A 19,650-nucleotide genomic window follows, 5' to 3' on the forward strand; every position below is an offset into this window, starting at 1 on the left:
AGTTAACAGGACTAAAAATAGAAAAGTCACAAGGCCCATTTGGAAAACGGGTTAAAGGGGATGCAAAGGCCATCAAAATTACTAAAAGCTTTGAAATGGTAAATAATGATGAGATTGCCTCCATTAGTTGGCAAATTGATAACAAGGGGGCATAGATTAAGGATCACTGAAACAAAAAGGGGAAGTTGGAAGAATTTTTTTCATACCCAGGCCTATTAGAATATAGAACACTTTACCACAAATTGCTCATTAGGCAGAGACTATAACAGCGTTTAAAAGGAAATTAGATAAGTATTTGAAAAGAATATAAAGGAGATACAGGAAAAGGGCATGGAAATGTGATTAGAGTAGATAGCTCCAGTCGAAGAGCAAACACCAGCATAAGTACAATGGGCCGAAGGATCATTTTTTGTCCAATGTAAATCCTATAATTCGACTTTGCCCATTATTGTGCCTTATCCCCGAACTTTTAAAAAAACTCAACAATGTAATTTTTTCCATATCTCACACCAACCAAGTGACTGTGCTGTAATGTTTGCAGTTTCTTTTTGCGGGGCCTGAACTCGCTAGGAGTCAGACAGCTCAAAGTCTTGCAGCTCCCAGTCACTGTTCAGGTCATTTGCATGCTCTTCTTACAGCTGCCTCTGGCTAAGTGTCACACCAGTTAATAAGACTGACAAATTTTATTAAAGGTAAGTCTCAGAGAGTCTATAATCTCACCAGTCTGGACCAGATGCAAATAAAGTATACTGCACGCAATACTGTTCTGCAACAGTTGGCTTCTAAAAGATAAGCAAGAGTAAACAATGATGTCCTGCTTTCTGATTCCCTCTGTGGAGAAATGCCTGTTTTTGTTCAACATCTCCCCTGACAGCAGAGCGACAGCAGGTAAAGCCGGGAACAAACTCTTACCTCACCCCATGTCAAATTTATTTTTCTCTTCACTCACCAATTTTCTCCACTGACTTATTGCTGGGACAGAGTTGGACAGGCACGGGTTGTTTTCCAGTACCTTGCCCAAGTGGTCATTATTTAAGAGTCTAGACAGTGAGTATCAATGGACCACTTAATCACAGTGAGCTGCCACCTTCAAGCCCGAACCTGGCCTCAGCCAATATCCACACACATGCACCTCCAGCGGGGGTCTCTGGATTGAGATCAGGTATGCAAACGCTGGATGATTATCCCTCCCATAACCAAGGAGGCCAAAGCCAAATGTCCTGCCTGTACCACCAAGTTAGATCAGCTAACTTGGCACAGATTGAGGATCGATGCTGGGAACCTTTCCAGTTTACATAATTCAGGTACTCACTAAATAAATTCACTGAAGATCGAGGAAACCAGTCGCATTTCATTTCATTATGCAAAAACTGTTCCAAAAATAAACTGCCTTTCACTGCCCCATCTCATGAAAACAAATAGAACATGACCTTCAACTCATACCTCCTGTATGACTTCTGAGGATAGAAACGCATCTCCACTGTTCCACATTAGCTAGCTTGCTACTGGAGCCAAAAACATTGCTCGGTCCAATATACCTATAAAAAGCAATCACACAGTTACCACACATCACGTCACCTTGAAATTCTGTACGCCCTCAATTTTAGGATCTTAAAACAAGCATGGACATATCAGTTTATTGCATATGCTCCAGACTGACAGTTGCCCACCCGTATCTCACAGTACGAGTATGTCTTGGCAGCTTCGAATGGTTTATATGTTGCCTATATTGATTTAGCTATTGACTGCTTACAAAGCATAACAGTATAATGTGGATGTACTGGAGATACCCATTATATAAAGCATTATACCATAATGTGAATCCATTAGATCTCCCTGCATGTACAGCACGACAATGTAATTTGGATCCACTGGTTACCTGTATAAACCAGCACTCACCTTCACATCATTCCTGGACACAGTTACGTTTTTAAAACTCAACCAAGGAAAGCCATTGATTGGGTGTACATGCTCGCGAAGCTTGCAGTCATCCGGCCGTCAGAGATACTTACGCAACTCTCTTCCACAGCATGATCAGCTTGTCATCTCCACCCGACGCCAGGTACAATCCGTTATTAGACCAGCGCACACAATTCACACAGGCTGCAAGGAAACAGAGACAAACATTAGCAATTATCTGTTTATCTGCAAGAATACAGAGGATCTAAAACAAAGTTTAATTAAATAAAAAACATAAGGAGATCTCCCTCTAACGGCTCAGCAGGTTTGCCCAGTGAGTGGCTCAGCCAAGTAGGCTAAGAAACTCCCAAGTTTGATCTCAAGTCTGTGCTAAGTTGTACATGGCAGAAGAGGCCCTCCAGTTGAGCCTCTGCGCCCAAGTTAGGAAGAGAAAAATGGGCAAGGGCAACCATTTCCAGTCACTATACAGGGACCCAGGCTGGAAGCGTGCAGGTGCGAGCATCAGGCAAGGACATGATACAGCTTGGCCGTGACGTCCTACCCCCACAGTCAAATAGCCTGCTGACACAGATAAATAACGTGTCATTTGGGCGAGGTACCAGAGGCTGGCCAGCACTTAGGGAACCATACTCCAGTACCAAATCAGTGCTCTTTGGAGAGGGTGGGAGAAAATTGGTGCAAAAGTGAGAGATTGTGAAATAAAATCTAAAAAGGCTTTCACTATCAATGAATGACATTAAAGGTGTTAATTCATCTGAATTAATACATAAACCTGATATTATAAACAGGAGATGTCATAGTATGTATTTCTTACCTATGGTCTTGGTAGATGAAACTAAATGGTTGTGGAAATAGCAGTCTCAGAGAAAAGGCGGTCATACTTTTTTTTTAAAAAAGGGTGGGGGGAAGAGGGTTAATAACATTTCTAATAACTTTGCTTTGCTAAAAAGATACCAACATTGAAAGAAGATGAATGGAAATGGTGGGTGATGCACCTAATTAGTAACTCTGGCTGTATGGGATGACTATTCTCCTCCCCTTAAAAAGGCAGTGATAGAGGATAAATAGGGGGACTTTTGCACTCAATAGCTCACAAAGATAGCCTTTACACAGAGACAGAACAAACCAGAACTTTACAGAACCCTCCTAATGGAATACAGTTTCTAAGGACTGTATCAGTAAATAGTGAGAGTGAAAGATCACTGAAATATTGGGCAATAAGCTCTTGAGTGACACATAAAAGGTGCTTTCTGTGTATATTTCGCATGTACCCAGGTGGTTATCCATTTGGCAAAGCATTTTGGGGATAGTCTCGTTCTTCTCGTCCTCCTCTCGTACAACTGGTGGCATGTTCCATATGACAACCTTTCCTGAATCCTCCCCTGTAGGCGGAAATTAAACAGTAAGCCTTTTTTATTTGTTTTTAAAAATATACAATTTTAAAAAAGCAACTCTAGTAACAGTTTGTAGATCGGTTCTGTTCAGGGATGGCCTGGGTATGAGTGGGTGGAGGAAATCTCTGGCCAGCACATCTCCAAGGCAAAACGTTCACACTGAATTAATCCCCTTGAAGGGCAGCCAAGGAAACTGAGCCCTGAGCTACTCAGTGGGCAACACAGCAAGGATGCAGCAGGAATTGATCTCTCTGGACAGGGCAGAGGTGGCACAGTGAGAACCAACTTCGCATTGAAGGCTGGCTGTTCAAACCCCCAGAGCAAGTGGGCACTTTAGTAAGTCTCTGACGTAACTCTATGTATACGACAAAGGCTATTATTTCCACAGCAGGGCAGCATACAGCTGGCACAGTAATGCAGAGGACCAGTGAATCCATAGCATGCAATCCTTCATATAAAAGATCTGAATACGACAAACTATCCTGCTGTCCAGGTTAACAGGTGCACAAGCCAAAAATCACACTGCAAGGCAGATTATGAAAGGGGACAGCAGCCTTCAGGACAATTGAGATTTCTGGACGTTACCATCTCTAAGCTAAATGGTAGGCGGCCTGCAGCCTGGATCTTACCTTGTCCACCTGTTGCAAACTTGGTTCCATCGGGATGAATGTCCACAGAAAATATTGGCTTACCTGGAAAGAAGTGATTAGATTTATTGAACAGAAGCAATGCACGTTCGGACTCAAAAGCCAATCCTGCTTCACAATGAAGTGAAAGACAATATTTGGCCCCGGAAATACGTCATTTGGACTTTCTTCATTAGAAGCCCTGATGATTCCCATTTCACCAGGTAAAATCTTCCAAAAAATGTTTAGAGAAAAAGAATTTCTGATTCCCCAACAGCCCTTGTTTATTTTGCCAATTTTCACCAAGAAACGTGCACTTTTTTAAATCCGTTTCATGTGTTTTTCAATCTCTGCTTTTCTGTTTTTTTCTAAAAAAGTCTTCCAGCATCTACTTAGATCTTGGTTTTAATAGTAACCTTCCATTTCAACATAATTTGCACTCTCTTTTACAACTTTAAAAGAATTCCATTTCCAATTCATGGTTTATTTCCCATTATTTTTTCCTTTTCCGTTTTGATGGCTTAAAACCAGCTGCCCTGAAGTTTGATGCATTCAATACGTTGTCTTTCACCGAACCGTGTCCCAGCTTCATTATGGTCTATATTGCACAGTCTCATGGTCACTGGTAATACTGAGTTAAGTACAGCGCTAATAATGCTATCAAGCGGCACTTATTCACCAATAACCTGCTCACCGATGCTTAGTTTGGGTTCCATCAGGACCACTCAGCTCCAGGCCTCATTACAGCCTTGGTCCAAATATGGACAAAAGAGCTGAACTCCAGAGGTGAGATGAGAGTGACTGCCCTTGTCATCAAGGCAGCATTTGACCGAGTGTGGCATCAAGGAGCCCTAGTAAAATTAAAGTCAATGGGAATCAGGGGGAAAACTCTCCATTGGCCGGAGTCATACCTAGCACAAAGGAAGATGGCAGTGGTTGTTGGAGGCCAATCATCTCAGCCCCAGGATATCACTGCAAGAGTTCCTCAGGGCAGAGTCCTAAGCCCAACCATCTTCAGCTGCTTCATCAATGACCTTCCCGCCATCATAAGGTCAGAAGTGGGAATATTTGCTAATGATAGCACAGTGTTCAGCTCCATTTGCAACCCCTCAGATAATGAAGCAGTCCATGCCTGCATGCAGCAAGACCTGGACAACATTTAGGCTAATTAAGTGGCAAATAACATTCACACCACACAAGTGCCAGGCAATGAGCATCTCCAACAAGAGATAGTCTAACCACCTCCCAGTGACATTCAACGGCATTACCATCGCCGAATCCCCCATCAACAACATCCTAGAGGTCAACACTGACCAGAAACGTAACTGGACCAGCCATATAAATACTACAGCTAAAAGAGCAGGTCAGCAGCTGGGTATTCTGCGGCCAGTGACTCACCTCCTGACTCCCCAAAACCTTTTCACCATCTACAAGGCACAAGTCAGGAGTGTGATGGAATACTCTCCACTTGCCTGGATAAGTGCAACTCCAACAACACTTAAAAAGCTCGACACCATCCAGGACAAAGCAGCCCGCTTGACTGGCACCCCATCCACCACCTTAAACATTCGCTCCCTCCACCACCGGCGCACCGTGGCTGCAGTGTGTACCATCTACAAGATGCATTGCAGCAACTCGCGAAGGCTTCTTTGGCAGCACCACCCAAACCCACGACCTCCACCACCTAGAAGGACAACGGCAGCGGGCGCATGGGAACACCACCACCTGCAGGTTCCCCTCCAAGTCACACATCATCCCGACTTGGAAATATATCGCCTTTCCTTCATCGTCGCTGAGTCAAAATCCTGGAACTTCCTACCCAACAGCACTGTGGGAGAACTATCACTACATGGGCTGCAGCAGTTCAAAAGCGCAGCTCACCACACCTTCTCAAGGGCAATCAGGGATGGACAATCAATGCTCACCTTACCAGCAATGTCAACATCCCATGAATGAATTAAAAAAAACAGCCTCTTTCCCAGCCCTGTTTAATATCCAGGGTGAAAAACCAGAGTTGCACAAGTTCTATGAGCTGAAGATAATTTCCCAGATCTTATTTGAATTCAGGGTAATTAAAATTCTCCAGATTGATCACTCTGCCTTTCTCTAATGCATTATCGATCTGTTCAAATGATTCCCCATCAATTCACTGCTCTTGCCCGGTATAGTATGTTTAACCAAAAGACTTCACCACACACAGTATTAAGAGATTTTCAAAAAGCTGTGAATGCTGGAAATCTGAAATAAAAACAGAAAATGCTGGAAACACACAGCGGGCTAATTAGGTTACTGATTCAGGTGGACAGCTTACATCCAAACAAGTGAAGGGTCCCTGCCAAAAATATTAAATTGTCTCTCCCTTTTCACATGCTGACCTTCATTTATTAGTGAATGACAGGTTCTGGCCAAAAAAAAGTCCTGTCACTGCAAATACATTCAAGACAGTGACCCAAGCCAGTTTAAAACCTTACAACACTAGGATTTCAGTAAAGTGCCATCTTGGGTGTGTCAAATGTTTATACAACATACACTTAAAATGTGAAAACACCCAACAGTACAATTATACTCTTTCTTCTTCCAAACCTGTGATACAACTAGTGAGAGCATTTTTAATGGTATGGCACTCGGGTGAAGTACTGGTAGAATCATAGAAAGATTACAGCACGGAAAGAGGCAATTCCACCCATCGAGTCCGTGCCGGCTCTATGCAAGAGCAATCCAGCTAGTCCCACTCCCCCGCCCTATCCACGTAGCACTGCAAATTTTTTCCTTTCAAGTACTTATCCAGTTCCCTTTTGAAGGCCATGATTGAATCTGCCTCCACCACCCCCTCTGGCAGTGCATTCCAGATCTTAACCACTCGCTGAGTAAAGAAGTTTTTCCTTATGTCACCTTTGATTCTTTTGCCAATCACCTTATATCTATGTCCTCTAGTTCTTGACCCTTCTGCCAATGGGAACACTTTCTCTCTATCTACTCTATCTAGACCCTTCATGATTTTGAATACCCCGATCAAATCTCCTGTCTTGGTAGTTACAGGTCTGTCACTAGTGTAGGTAGTAATGAGTACTGGGGTGACAAAAAGAGCATCTCACAAGAAGGAAATCAAACATTGAAGCGTGTTGGCATAAGTGTAAATTTTTAATATAGTTTTTTGGTGTTAACACACTGAATAAGTGACCACAGCTTGATCTTTCTCCTTCTCAAACTTAACGTCAAACTCTATCACATAATGGTCACTATTGCAAGATACTCACTCACTGTCAGATTATTAATTCATTCTGGCTCGTTACTCATTACTAGTATGGCCTGTTCCTTTGTCAGTTCTAAAACATATTGCTTCAGAAAACTGTCCTCAATACACTATAAATTCATTGACTTTATGACTTCGAGGCAAGAGCAAGCTCAGAGTACAAAAAGAGTCATAAAAGAAAAATGAAAAAAAATCAAAGTTCAGATAATATAGGAATTAATATACATGAAATAAATAAAGCAAAAGTGTTGAAAAATAACAAAAAGTGTGATAACTTAGGAACTGTGAGAGGAACATCATCGGCACGTATGGGCAGAGTGGGGACTATTGACCAAATCAGAGTTCTCTACACAAATGCACGCAGCATAAGGAATGAAACAAACAAATTAGAAGTTCAAAGGGTACAATGTAATAACCATTGCAGAGACCTGGCTACAAGCTGGGCAAGAATGGGAGCTTAATGTTCTTTAGAAAAGACTGGGAAATAGGGAAAGGAGGAGGAGTAACAATATTGCTAAAAGACAATATTTCAGCAGTTGAAGGAAAGATGATCAGTAAGGGTGAGCAGACAGTGGAAACACTCTGGGTAGAATTAAGAAACAGCAATGGATACAAGACTCTGGTGGAAATTGTCTACAGATCTCCTGACAGCAGTGACGCAGTAGTGGGATACATAAATATGGAGATCAGAGAAGTATGTAGCAAAGGCAAAGTGGCTATAATGGGAGATTTTAACTTTCACATAGATTGGGAGTATTCAAATAAGTAGGCGCAGAAATTACAAAAGTGTTAGTTATAATCTTTCAATTCAGGAATTGTGCTGTTAGACTGGAAAATTGCTAATGTCACTCCATTATTTAAGAAAGGTGGGAGAGAGGAACCAGGTAACTACAGGCCTGTTAGTTCAACATCAGTTGTGGGGAAACTACTAGAATCTGTCAGAGTGACTGAGCACTTCAACAAATATGAGCTGATCAGAGAGAGCCAGCATGGCTTTGTTAAAGGTAAGTCACGACTGACTAATCTTTTGAGAAGGTCACTAATAAGTAGACAAGGGAGTGTCCATGGATGTTATCTCTCTGGACTTCCTGAAGGCATTCAATATAGTTCCACACAAAAGATTACTAGCAAAAATGAGAGCACACAGAATAGGAGGTAACCTTTTGACTTGTATTGGAAATTGGTTGGGAGGTAAGAGACAGTGAGTGGGGATAAAGGATATGTACTCAGATTGGCAGGATGTGACAAGTGGTGTTCCCCAGGGATCTGTCCTGGAGCCTCAACTTTTCTTTCTTCATCCAAGTCATTAATAGAGAGTTGTATATCCAAGTTTGCAGATGACACTAAATCAGGAGCAACAGTAATTAATGCAGATGGGAGCAGGAAGTCGCAAAGGGGCAAGGACAGATTAAGTGAGCGGGCAAAACTATGGCAGATGGAATTCAATGTGGGCAAACGTGAGGTCATCCACTTTGGATCTAAAGAAGATAAATCGGTGTATTTTCTAAATGGTGAGAAACTAGGAACTGCAGAGGAGCAAAGAGATTTGGGAGTCCAAGCACAAAATCATTTAAAGCTAGCAGACAGATAGAAAAAGCAATCAAAGACTAATAGAACGTTGGCCTTTATCTCAAGGGGGTTGGAATACAAAAGGAAGAAAGTAATGCATCAGTTGTACAGAGCCATGGTCAGGCCCCATCTGGAGTATCCGTTCAGATTTGGGCACCATACCTCAGGAAAGATATATTGGAGGGGGTACAGCACAGATTCACCAGAATGATACCGGGGCTTAGAGGGTTAAATTGTGAGGACGGGTTGCATGAACTTGCTTGTATTCCCTTGAGTTTAGGAGATTGAGAGGTCGTCTGAGGTGTTTAAAACGTTAAACAGATTCCTCTGGTGGGGGAAATCAAGAATCTTAAAATTAGAGCTAGACCATTTAGGAAGGAAATCAGGAAGCACTTTTTCAAACAAAGGGTAGTAGAAATCTAGAATTCTGTCAGCACAGTGTTGTCTTTGAGCCACGTGGCCATTAGCCACATTTAAACCAGTATGCAGCACTGGCTAAAGAGCTGGAGGAAGTGATGCTAAATTGACATTCGATTTGATCATTCCTAATATTCGTGTCTGAACTCTGCCCTTTCCTATCTGTATTTAGGGATGCATTTTTGTTTGCTCATCGGGAAGAGGGATGTTGGCACAGAGGAATGGGACTTTTTCCCCTAATTTGAGGCAGCCAAAGGGGTAGCAATTTCAAGCAGTACGCACTTTTGCATGATCAGTACTGCTCCTCCCGATCCTTTTCTTCCAGAATACATTTGCAGCCACCCTACAATAAACTGTTCCAGCACACCTGTTATGCTCCATCTGTACTTTCCCCGACAGCTATAGAATATTTAAACCACAATGCAAATCCACGGCTTTAGAATGTTAACAAATATTAAAAGTATCATTGCCTTAAAGGGGAGGTGGTGTTAATGGGGACACTGCTCCATACGGAGCCTTTCTTCCTGGGTGCTGCAGTGAATTTACTAAATAACACAAACGGATTCCCAAGAATGGATTCGATATTCTGGAATAAATCTAGAAATTGCTAGAAACACATAGCAGGTCAGCGACTCTAAGGAGAAAAGACAGGTTATGATATTTCGGGTGTGTAACCTTCATCAGAACAGGCTTTTCGCCTTATGGATACTGACAGACCTGCTGTGTATTTCCGGCATTTTCTGTTTTTAGTTTCAAATCTCCGGCATTTGCAACTGAGAATGATACAGCACAGGAGGCCATTCAGCCCATCGTGCCTGTGCCGGCTCTTTGAAAGAGTTATCCAATTAGTCCCACACCCCTGCTCTTTCCCCATTGCCCTGCAAATTTTTCCTTTTTTTTTTGAGGTACACATCCAATTCCGTTTTGAAAGTTACTATTGAATCTGCTTCCACCACCCTGTCAGGAAGTGAATTCCAGATCATAACTCGCTGCGTAAAAAAACTGTCTAATCATCTCCATCCCTTCCCTTTTTATTTTAGGGATTCTGGATCTTTCTAACAGCAGGTATAATCAAACTGCACAGCATGTGAGCCTGGCAGCTCTGAAGCAGCCCCAACATGAACACAAAAACATAACATAAGAAATAAGAGCAGGAGTAGGCCATACAGCCCCTCAAGTCTGCTCCGCCATTCAAGACCATGGTTGATCTTCTACCTCAACTCCACTTTCCCGGCCTATCCCCATAATCCCTGGATTCCCTTATTGTCCAAAAATCTATCGATCTCAGTCTTGAATATTCTGAACAACAGCTTCCACAGCTCTCGGTTAAAGAATTCCAAAGATTTACAACCCTCAGTGAAGACATTTTTCCTCGGTCCTAAACAGCCGATCCCATATCTTGAGACTATGACCCGTAGTTCTAGACTCTCTAGCCAGGGGAAACAGCCTCTCAGTACCTATCCTGTCAAGTCCTCTAAGAATCTTATATGTTTCAATGATTCTCATTCTAAACTCCTGAGAACGTAGGCCATTCTTCTCAATCTCTCCTCATAGAACAATCCCTTCATTCCAGTAATCAATCTAGTGAACCTTCATCGTACCCCTTCTAAGACACGTATATCCTTCCTTGGATAAGGAGACCAAAACTGTACACAGTACTCCAGGTGTGGTCTCACCAGAGCCTGTATAATTGCAGCAAGATCGCCTTACTGTAATACTCCAACCCCGTTGCAATAAAGGCTATCATACCATTTGCTTTGCTAATTGCTTGCTGTACCTGTATGTTAACTTTTTGTAATTTGTGTACAAGGACACCCAAATCCCTCTGAATACCAACATTTCTTGGCCTCTCACCTTTTAAAAAATATTCTGCTTTTCTTCCTACCAAAAAGTGGGTAATTTCATATTTCCCCACATTATACTCCATCTGCCACCTTCTCGCCCACTCACTTAACCTGTCTATAACCCTTTGCAGCCTCTTTACATCCTCCTCACAGCTTACTTTCCCACCTAGCTTTGTATCAAGTTTGTAGCAAACTTGGAAACATTACACTTGGTCCCCTCATTGAAGTCATTGATGTATATTGTAAATAGCTGAGGCCCAAGCACTGATCCTTGCAGCATCCCACTAGTTACAACGTGCCAATCCAAAAATGATCCGTTTATTCCTACTCTGTTTTCTGTCTGTTCACCAATCCTCAATCCATGCTAATATATTACTCCCAATTCCACTAGCCCTAATCTTGTGTAACAACCTCATGTGGCATCTTATCAAATGCCTTTTGAAAATCCAAATATACTACATCCACTGATTCCCCCTTATTTATCCTGCTAGTTACACCCTCAAAAAATTCTAGCTCTTTACAGCCAATGAAGTACTTTTGAAGTGCAGTCACTGTTGTAATGTAGGAAACGCAACAGCCAATTTGCACACAGCAAGGTCTCACAAGCAGCAATGTGATAATTACTAGATAATCTGTTTTAGTGATTTCGGTTGAGGAATAAATATTGGCCATGATGCCGGGGAGAACTACACTGCTCTTCAAGTAGTGCCATGGGATTTTTTACATCCACCCGAAAGGGCAGACGTAGCCTAGGTTTAAAATCTCATCCAAAAGACAGCTCCATTCAGCAGCACTATCATCCCACCCAAGTTCCTCACCGAGATATCTTCACTGCTTTCCTCCCACAGTCTCTGCATCTAACAACTTCTCATCCTGGGTGATTTCAACCTCCATCTCAACTCATCATGCCAACTCTCCTGAGTTCACTGCCCTCCTATTCTCCCTTAATCTCTCCCTCCATATAAACTCCCCGCCAGCCCTTCTATCTTGCCATCTCACATGACCTCTCTACTCCCATCATGTCAATTACGGATAAGGCCATCTCTGATCACACCCTTGTATCCCCGTCCACCTCCACCTCCAACCCCACTTCCTTCTACGTTTGTCCCTGGAAAAAACTCTTCCTCCAAGTCACTTACAACTGCACTTTCAAATTCCCAACTGTCCAGCCTTTGGCCCTCCATTCACCATGACATTTGTGGAGCTACCAATCTGCTCAATCACATCCTCAACTCCACCTTTGATGCCCTTGTCCCCATTAAAACCGTTACCCTCTCTCACCCTGGTCGTTCCCCCTGGTACGGCCCTCATCTCCGCTCCCTTACATTCAAAGGATGCAGACTTGAACGTTTATGGCAGACAACTGGGTTAGCCATTCATCGCAAGATCGGTCTAGACCACATAAAGCACTATCGGGTCCTGCTCTCCTCTTCCAAAACTGCTCACTATTCCAGGATTCCAGAATATTCCAGGATTATCCTGGAATGCAAAGTTAACCCCCGGCTTCTCTTCTCCACTACAAACCGTCATCTTAAACCCCTCTTCCCTGCCCTCTCCACCCTCACCTTGAACAAGTGCGAGGAGCTCATAGACTACTTTGCCCCTAAGATTGAGACCATCTGTTCAGCTGCCTGCTGCATCCCTCCCTTCCCATGGCTTACCAAGCCAAACTTCCCCTACGGTTCCCCACTGCCCAAGCCCTGAACTTGCATCTTTTTCTAGTTTCTCTCCTATCTCCCCTCATGCCTTCTCTGAGTTCATCATGACTGTGAGACCCAATTCCTGCTCCCTCGACCCTATTCCCACCAAACTGGTGATCACCCAACTTCCCCTCCTAGCCGCCTGTTAGCTGATATTGTTAATGGTTCCCTCTCCTCAGGTACTGTCCCCCTCCCCTTCGAACCTGCCATCATCACACTCTTCCTCAAAAAACCCCTTAACCCATCGGTCCTTGCAAACTACAACCCCATCTCCAACTTCCTGTCCCTCTCCAAAGTCCTTGAATATGTTGTCGCCTTCCAAATCAGTGCCCATCTTTCCCGCAACTCCAGGTTTGAATCCCTCCAGTCAAGTTTCTGCCCCTGCCACAACACTGAAATGGCCCTTATCAAAGTCACAAATGACTGTGACCGTGGTAAACCGTCTCTCCTCATTCTAGAAGAATGAGGAGAGAGAAGAGGAGAGAATGTATTCCCTGGAATTTAGAAGATTATGGAGTGATTTGATTGAAGCTTTCAAGATATTAAGGGGAATTGATAGGGTAGATAGAGAGAAACTATTTCCGCTGGGTTGGGGAGTCTAGGACTAGGAGATATAGCCAAAAAATTAGAGCCAGGACTTCAGGAGTGAAGTTAGGAAACATTTCCACACACAAAGGGTGGTAGAAGTTTGGAACTCTGTTCCGCAAACAGCAATTGATGCTAGCTCAATTAATTTTAAATCTGAGATTGATAGATTTTTGTTAACTAAAAGGTATTAAGGGATATGGGTATATGGCGTCAGCTCATTAAAAGCAGAACAAGCTCGAGGGGCTAAATGGCCTCTTCTTGTCCCTGTGTTCCTATGTTCTCAACCTGTCTGCAGCCTTTGATACGGTTGACCACACCATCCTCCTCCAACACCTCTCCCTCGTCATCCAGCTGGGTGGGACTGCACTCGCCTGGTTCCATTCTTATCTATTCAGTCATGGCCAGGGAATCATCTGCAATGACTTCTCTTCTCGCTCAGTTACCTCGAGTCCCCCGAAGGATCTATCCTTCGCCCCTCCTATTCTAATCTACATGCTGCCCCTCAGCAATATCATCCGAAAACACGTCAGATTCCACATGAATGCTGACGACACCCAGCTCTACCTCACCACCACCTCTCTCGTCCCCTCCACTGTCTCTCATTTGTTACACTGCTTGTCCGACATGAGCAAAAATTTCCTCCAACTAAATATTGGGAAGACCGAAGCCATTGTCTTTGGTCCCTGCCACCGACTCCATCTCTCTCCCTGGCCACTTTCTAAGGCTGAACCAGACCGTTCGCAACCTTTGACCCTGAGATGAGCTTCTGCTCCGTAACTTTTGGAGTCCCCCAAGGATCTATCTTTGGCTCCCTCCTATTTTTCATCTACATGCTGCCCCTCAACAACATTATCAGAAAATACATCAGGTTCCACATGTACACTGACGAGACCCATCTCTACCCCTCCACTGTCGCCCATTTGTCACACTGCTTGTCCGACATCCAAAACTGGATGAGCAAAAATTTTCTCCAACTAAATATTTGGAAGACCGAAGCCATTGTCTTCGATCCCCGCCACAAACTCCATCCCTCTCCCTGGACACTGTCCAAGGCTGAACCAGACCGCTCGCGACCTTGACGTCCTATTTGACCTTGAAATGAGCTCACGACCACATGTCCGCTCCATCACCAAGATCGCCTACTTCCACCTCCGTAACTGCCTCAGCTCATCAGCTGCTGAAACCCTCACCCATGCCTTTGTTACCACTAGACTTGGCTATTCCAATGCTCTCCTGGCTGGCCTCCCATCTTCCACCCTTCATAAACTTGAGCTCATCCAAAACTCTGCTGCCCATATCCTAACTCGCACCAAGTCCTGTTCACCCCTCACCCCAGTGCTTGCTGACCTACATTGGCTCCCGGTCCGGCAGCGCCTCGATTTTAAAATTCTCATCCTTATTTCAAATCCCTCCATGCGCCGCCCCTCCCCATTTCTTAACCTCCTCCAATATGGTCAATGGGCAAAAAGATTGCTGATGTTAACATTAGGCTACCAGGGGGCAAAAAGCCCTGCTGCAGACCTACACTTAAAGAATCCTATATTCAAAACAAAATGCAATCACTGGGCCGATTTAAGGAGTCACACAATCTAAAATTACTGACTTGATAAATACAAGAGTTTTTGGCTACGACAGAACCGACCCACGGCACACTCCGTTTTCATCAATGCAATCGAACACGCAACCCCAAGTACAGCAGCCATGCCTGAACCTCACAGTAAAAACGCTTCCATTGTTTATTCCCAATGTGTGAATTAAAGAATGGCCCAACAATGAACTAACAAAAAATTTTTCAAACAACAGCAAAGCATGGAACATTATTTCAAGATTCATGGTCGAATACACTATCGTGATAAAACATTAAACCCAAGTATAAGTCACAGTAAAAATTATGTTCCAGTTGATTCTTACGGAAGTATAACCACAGTAAGACGCTACAGAGATGTAATTAGAAAGTGTTCAGATGCGTAGGTAGGAAATACTCAACGTTCTACTCCTCCCCTCCTTTTATCCACACCTCATCTGAAGATGCTGGGCTATGTTTCCAAGCATGCCAGCCATCTTCCAGTACCTCACCCAAGTGACCAATCGTTATGTGTGATCCTCGGCAGTGAGCACGGATAGGTATTCGACCAAGGTGGGGGAGGGGAAATCCCAGCCAAGCTTGATCCGAACCCAATATCCACAAACATATATTTTTCAGCAAGAATTACTGGTAGCGATCAGAGATGGGGATCCTAGCTTATTTTTTTCCCTTCTGCACAGCACTTTGATATTTTTAACCGGACAATTTCAAAACTTGTTGATCCCTTTCTGATAATCCCGTATAAAGTTGAATTCTTCAAAGCTTACTCCCTCACAGCTCAATCTCCATGAGCAGGACTTGAACCCACGATCCCCTGCCCCAGAGGCAAGAATGCTACCAAATGAGCCAGCTGACATTAGCTTACAGTGCTAATGTACATTAATTTTGTTACTTCAAATTGCTCCCGTTACTAATGGCATAACTGCAGCCAATACTTCACCCCAGCATTACACATCACAAAATGCTCTCTCCAGACACAACCCAAGTTTTTAAACTGTTTTTATAAGTTCAAATAGACTTGGTACAAAATTTTCACACAAGCACCCTTACACTTGACTGAAATCCGAGTTCAATAATCTTTTGTAAATTTTACAATATGGAGTTTATATACACATGAACATCCATTAACCCCTCCACATGCCACCAATTTGCCCTGTGCTCCCTTAGCTAACCAGATAGTTCCAAGACTCCAGTATTGCAGAAAGCATTCTAAAACCAAATGAGATGTTTAAATTCCTCCAAAGCCTCATGCCTCCCTATCTTTGTAACCTCCTTCTGCCCTACAAGCCTTCGCCACAACCCTGAGCTCCAGCCTCTTGGGCATTCCCCCCTCCTTCATCCCACCATTGGTGGCCATGCCTTCAGCCACCTAAGTCCCATTCTCTGGAACTCCCTCCTTAAACCTCTCCGCCTTCGAGACCATCCATAAAACTGACGTCTTGAACCAAACTTCTAGTCATCTGTCCTAATCTCTCCTTTGACTCGATGTCCATTTTTGTTTTTCTCATGCCTCTGTGAAGGACCTTAGGAAATTTTCCTATGTTAAAGGCATTATGTAATTGCAAGTTTTTGTTGATACAACACAATTAATAATAGGCTGGCATCACATTAAACGTACTGCGCCCAGGATTAATCTTCACATTGGAGTTTGATGCCTACAGTCCATCAGCAAGTTCAAAGTGCAGAAAACATATACAATGGAACCCATTCCCTTCAACCCCTTTCTGAGGCTAACCCATAAGCTATAATCAATATAAAGCCGCACACTGAGCAAAATAAACACAGTGTGGGTGGGAGTGGATTATAAGGCACCAATCCCAACAAGGGCTTCAACTGACTTCATAAATGACAAGACTCAAGCTTGCCGAGTTAGCCACCTGATCCCTCAGATTGAATTATTGCCTGCAATCCTCCACCAACCATCAAGTGTAATCCTATATGGATTTTTGCACTGTTAAGTTATGATGCAAAATGACACAAATAACATGTTCTTTCAGTTGGCAAGTTACATAGGAACTCATCTCCCCTCGTACAGCAAAACATACTTCGGAGTTGTATTAACAACTCAAATTTAACTGCTTGAATTAAATCATTTCCAACAGTTGAGGGGAGAGGAACAACAGTCTACTACAACTAAATTCCCGTTCATCAGCTCAGCAGCGATGATGTGGCCAAATGAATTTACTCCATTGTTGTCGGTTCTGAACTAGCCTGACCGCTTCAGTCATCTGTATCCCTTTCTGTGATAAGTCACTTTTGACATTGTCTATCCAGCACTTCCTTGGTATTCCTCTGCTTCTACAGTCTATTTCTGTTAAACTGAAGTCTTTTGTTTTGCACAAATAAATCAAATTAAGTTGTTCAATTTGAATTATTACCTAATTAAAACACACCTTTTTTTGTACTGAAATCAAAATAGGTAATTCAAATTAGAGCTTTGAATTAAAAGTAGACTGAGTAAATTATTTACATGCAGTATTCAGCTCTTTTTTTAAATCAAAGCTGCACAAACTGTTTCAAGTATCTCAAATGTTTCAGATGCTTTTGCATCAACCAGTTACATAAGCAGCAAAAATATTAAACAATGCAAGAACTTAAAGCAGTAAATATTGGTCTATTTTAGGAACATCCCAGACAGACAGACAACAACTTGCATTTATATAACACCTTTAACATTGGCTCTGTCTAGATCAGTCTGGCAATGGCTCGATTTTAAAATTCTCATCCTTATGTTCAAATCCCTCTATTGCCTCGTCCCTTCCTATCTCCGTAACCTCCTCCAGCCCTACAACTCTCCGAGATCTTTGCGCTCCTCCAATTCTGGCCTCTTGCACATCCCCGATTTTCATCGCTCCACCACTGGTGGCCACGCCTTCAGCTGCCTAGGCCCTAAGCTCTAGAATTCCCTCCCTAAACCTCTCCACCTCTCTCCTCCTTATAACCTACCTCTCTAACCAAGATTATGGTCACCTGTCTTAACATCTCCCTTTGTGGCTCAGTGTCAATATTTTGTTTGCTAATGCTCCTATGAAGCACTTTGGGACATTTTACTACATTAAAAAGGTGCTATATAAATGCAAGTTGTTGTTGTAGCATAGTAAAACTTCACAGGAGCATAGTCAGACAAAAATTAATACCAAGCCAAAGAAGGAGACATTAGGTCAGATGACCAAAAAGCTTGGTTTTAAGGAGCATCTTTGGGGGGAGGGAAGAGAAAGAGAGGTGAAGAGGTTTGGGAAGGAAAGACACACACTAAGTGCACTATTTGAATGACACATTTTATAACTATTTTGCAGCTTTCATGTAAAAGTTCGAAGTATTTAAGTCTGAGTACAAATCTCTCTACCGCAATCCCATTCACCCTCTCCCCCTGTCTGACAGATGTCCCAGATGGTCCAAAGAAAGTGTCTTTGCTAAAAGTTATAAACAAGCACATTTTTCTTTGCAGAGTTAGGAGTCTTGCTGCTAACAGCCCAGTATGACTGCACAGACCAACCAAAATCAAACAAGTCACACAACAGAAATGAAAAATGCAATTCACACCAGTAACAGAAACTTTTAGAAGTCATGGCCAAGCTGTTGGATTTCTTCTAATTTCTAGCCTCAATCCCTTGCCTCTTCTAAGTACTTGTACACACTAGCTCAACTCTCAATCACTGCACTTCCCACCTCCTATTCCATAATAATCTCTCACTGGACTCTTGTAGTCTCAGTTTCTTGTCCCAAGCACATAGGACCAGGGACCCAGGGGGACTGTCACCATGTCCCATTCCATAAGGTCTCCCATATATTGTACATTCCCCACCCCTGATCCCAATCCCTCTGAACCCAGTGAGGTCTCTGTAGACCATTGCTGATCCTTTGGGTGCCTCTGTATCCCAGCGCTCCTCCTCCAGACTTCCAGACCCATTACCCGTTCAGGTCTCCACCGTCCCCTCCCACTCATCTCTATTCCAGCCTCCTCTCTCCGCCACAATCCCACTCACCCTCTCCCCCTGTCTGACAGATGCAGTCACCTCAACTCCTGCAACTCCGAGCCCTTCCCAGCTCCCTCCCTCCGTCCGTCCGTCCGCTGTCCAAGCTCTCCCTGCCCTTACACATCCTCCCATCATTGCAACGCGCCTGCATCTCTCCCAGCCCATCGCCGCACCCGCTCACCATTGTGATGGACCCAAGCAGGTTTGAGCAGCTTCATGCTGGGCCGCGATGCCTGGGACTCAAGCTGTGCCTCACTCGGTCTTGGTGTCACTGTCCCGGGGCAACCCCGGCCTCTCGCTCCGCTCCCGCCGGAAGGGAGCAACACACTCTGCGCTCCCCGGAAAGCCACTCACCGCGAACACAACGCTCCGGTGAAAAATCGATGTCAGGACAAACGTTCCGGGTGCAAAATAGAGCTCCAAAAATGAGTAATTTTGAATTTAGACAATGAGGTTTTAGGCCCTATGACTTTCAAACACATCCGTGGTTATTAATTTAAATATATACTAATCTCATTGCTTAATTTATTTGTATATTTTTATTAAGCAGAATAAATGAAGGGTTTGTGACACCCCAAAGCTTCAGCAAACCTAAATCTCCAGCCTATTTGGCTGCAAATTATGTGTTCAGCATTTGGGAAAATCTTCAACTGGGCAGAATGCTGTCCCAGTCACCAAACGGAAGTGTCCGTCCAGTTATTCCCTGAGAGGATTTCAAGTATAGAAACAAAGAACTTGCATTTATATAATGCCTTTCACGACCTCAGGACATCCCAA

The 19,650-nt window shown here is 43.5% G+C and overlaps 1 protein-coding gene across 3 annotated transcripts in view; it reads right to left on the minus strand.

Annotated features, from left to right (window-relative positions):
- Positions 1 to 19,206, minus strand: part of hira (histone cell cycle regulator a) — a 103,724-nt gene extending 84,518 nt beyond the window's left edge. Inside the window, exons 1-5 of one of the 3 annotated variants that reach the window (XM_068005537.1) lie at positions 19,055 to 19,206; positions 3,944 to 4,006; positions 3,192 to 3,302; positions 2,013 to 2,103; positions 1,444 to 1,538 (exon numbers count right to left, since the gene is read on the minus strand). In XM_068005537.1, the coding sequence (XP_067861638.1) occupies positions 1,444 to 1,538; positions 2,013 to 2,103; positions 3,192 to 3,302; positions 3,944 to 4,006; positions 19,055 to 19,091 (397 nt within the window). In that variant the 5' untranslated portion in view covers positions 19,092 to 19,206. Of the gene's footprint in view, positions 1 to 1,443; positions 1,539 to 2,012; positions 2,104 to 2,734; positions 3,154 to 3,191; positions 3,303 to 3,943; positions 4,007 to 19,054 lie in introns of those variants that run through there. The other 2 variants (XM_068005538.1, XM_068005539.1) reach the window with 2 other exon arrangements.
- Between the last annotated feature and the right edge of the window lie 444 nt (positions 19,207 to 19,650).

Source organism: Heptranchias perlo, chromosome 25 (genome assembly GCF_035084215.1).
Source record: "Heptranchias perlo isolate sHepPer1 chromosome 25, sHepPer1.hap1, whole genome shotgun sequence".
Classification (NCBI taxonomy): Eukaryota; Metazoa; Chordata; class Chondrichthyes; order Hexanchiformes; family Hexanchidae; genus Heptranchias; species Heptranchias perlo.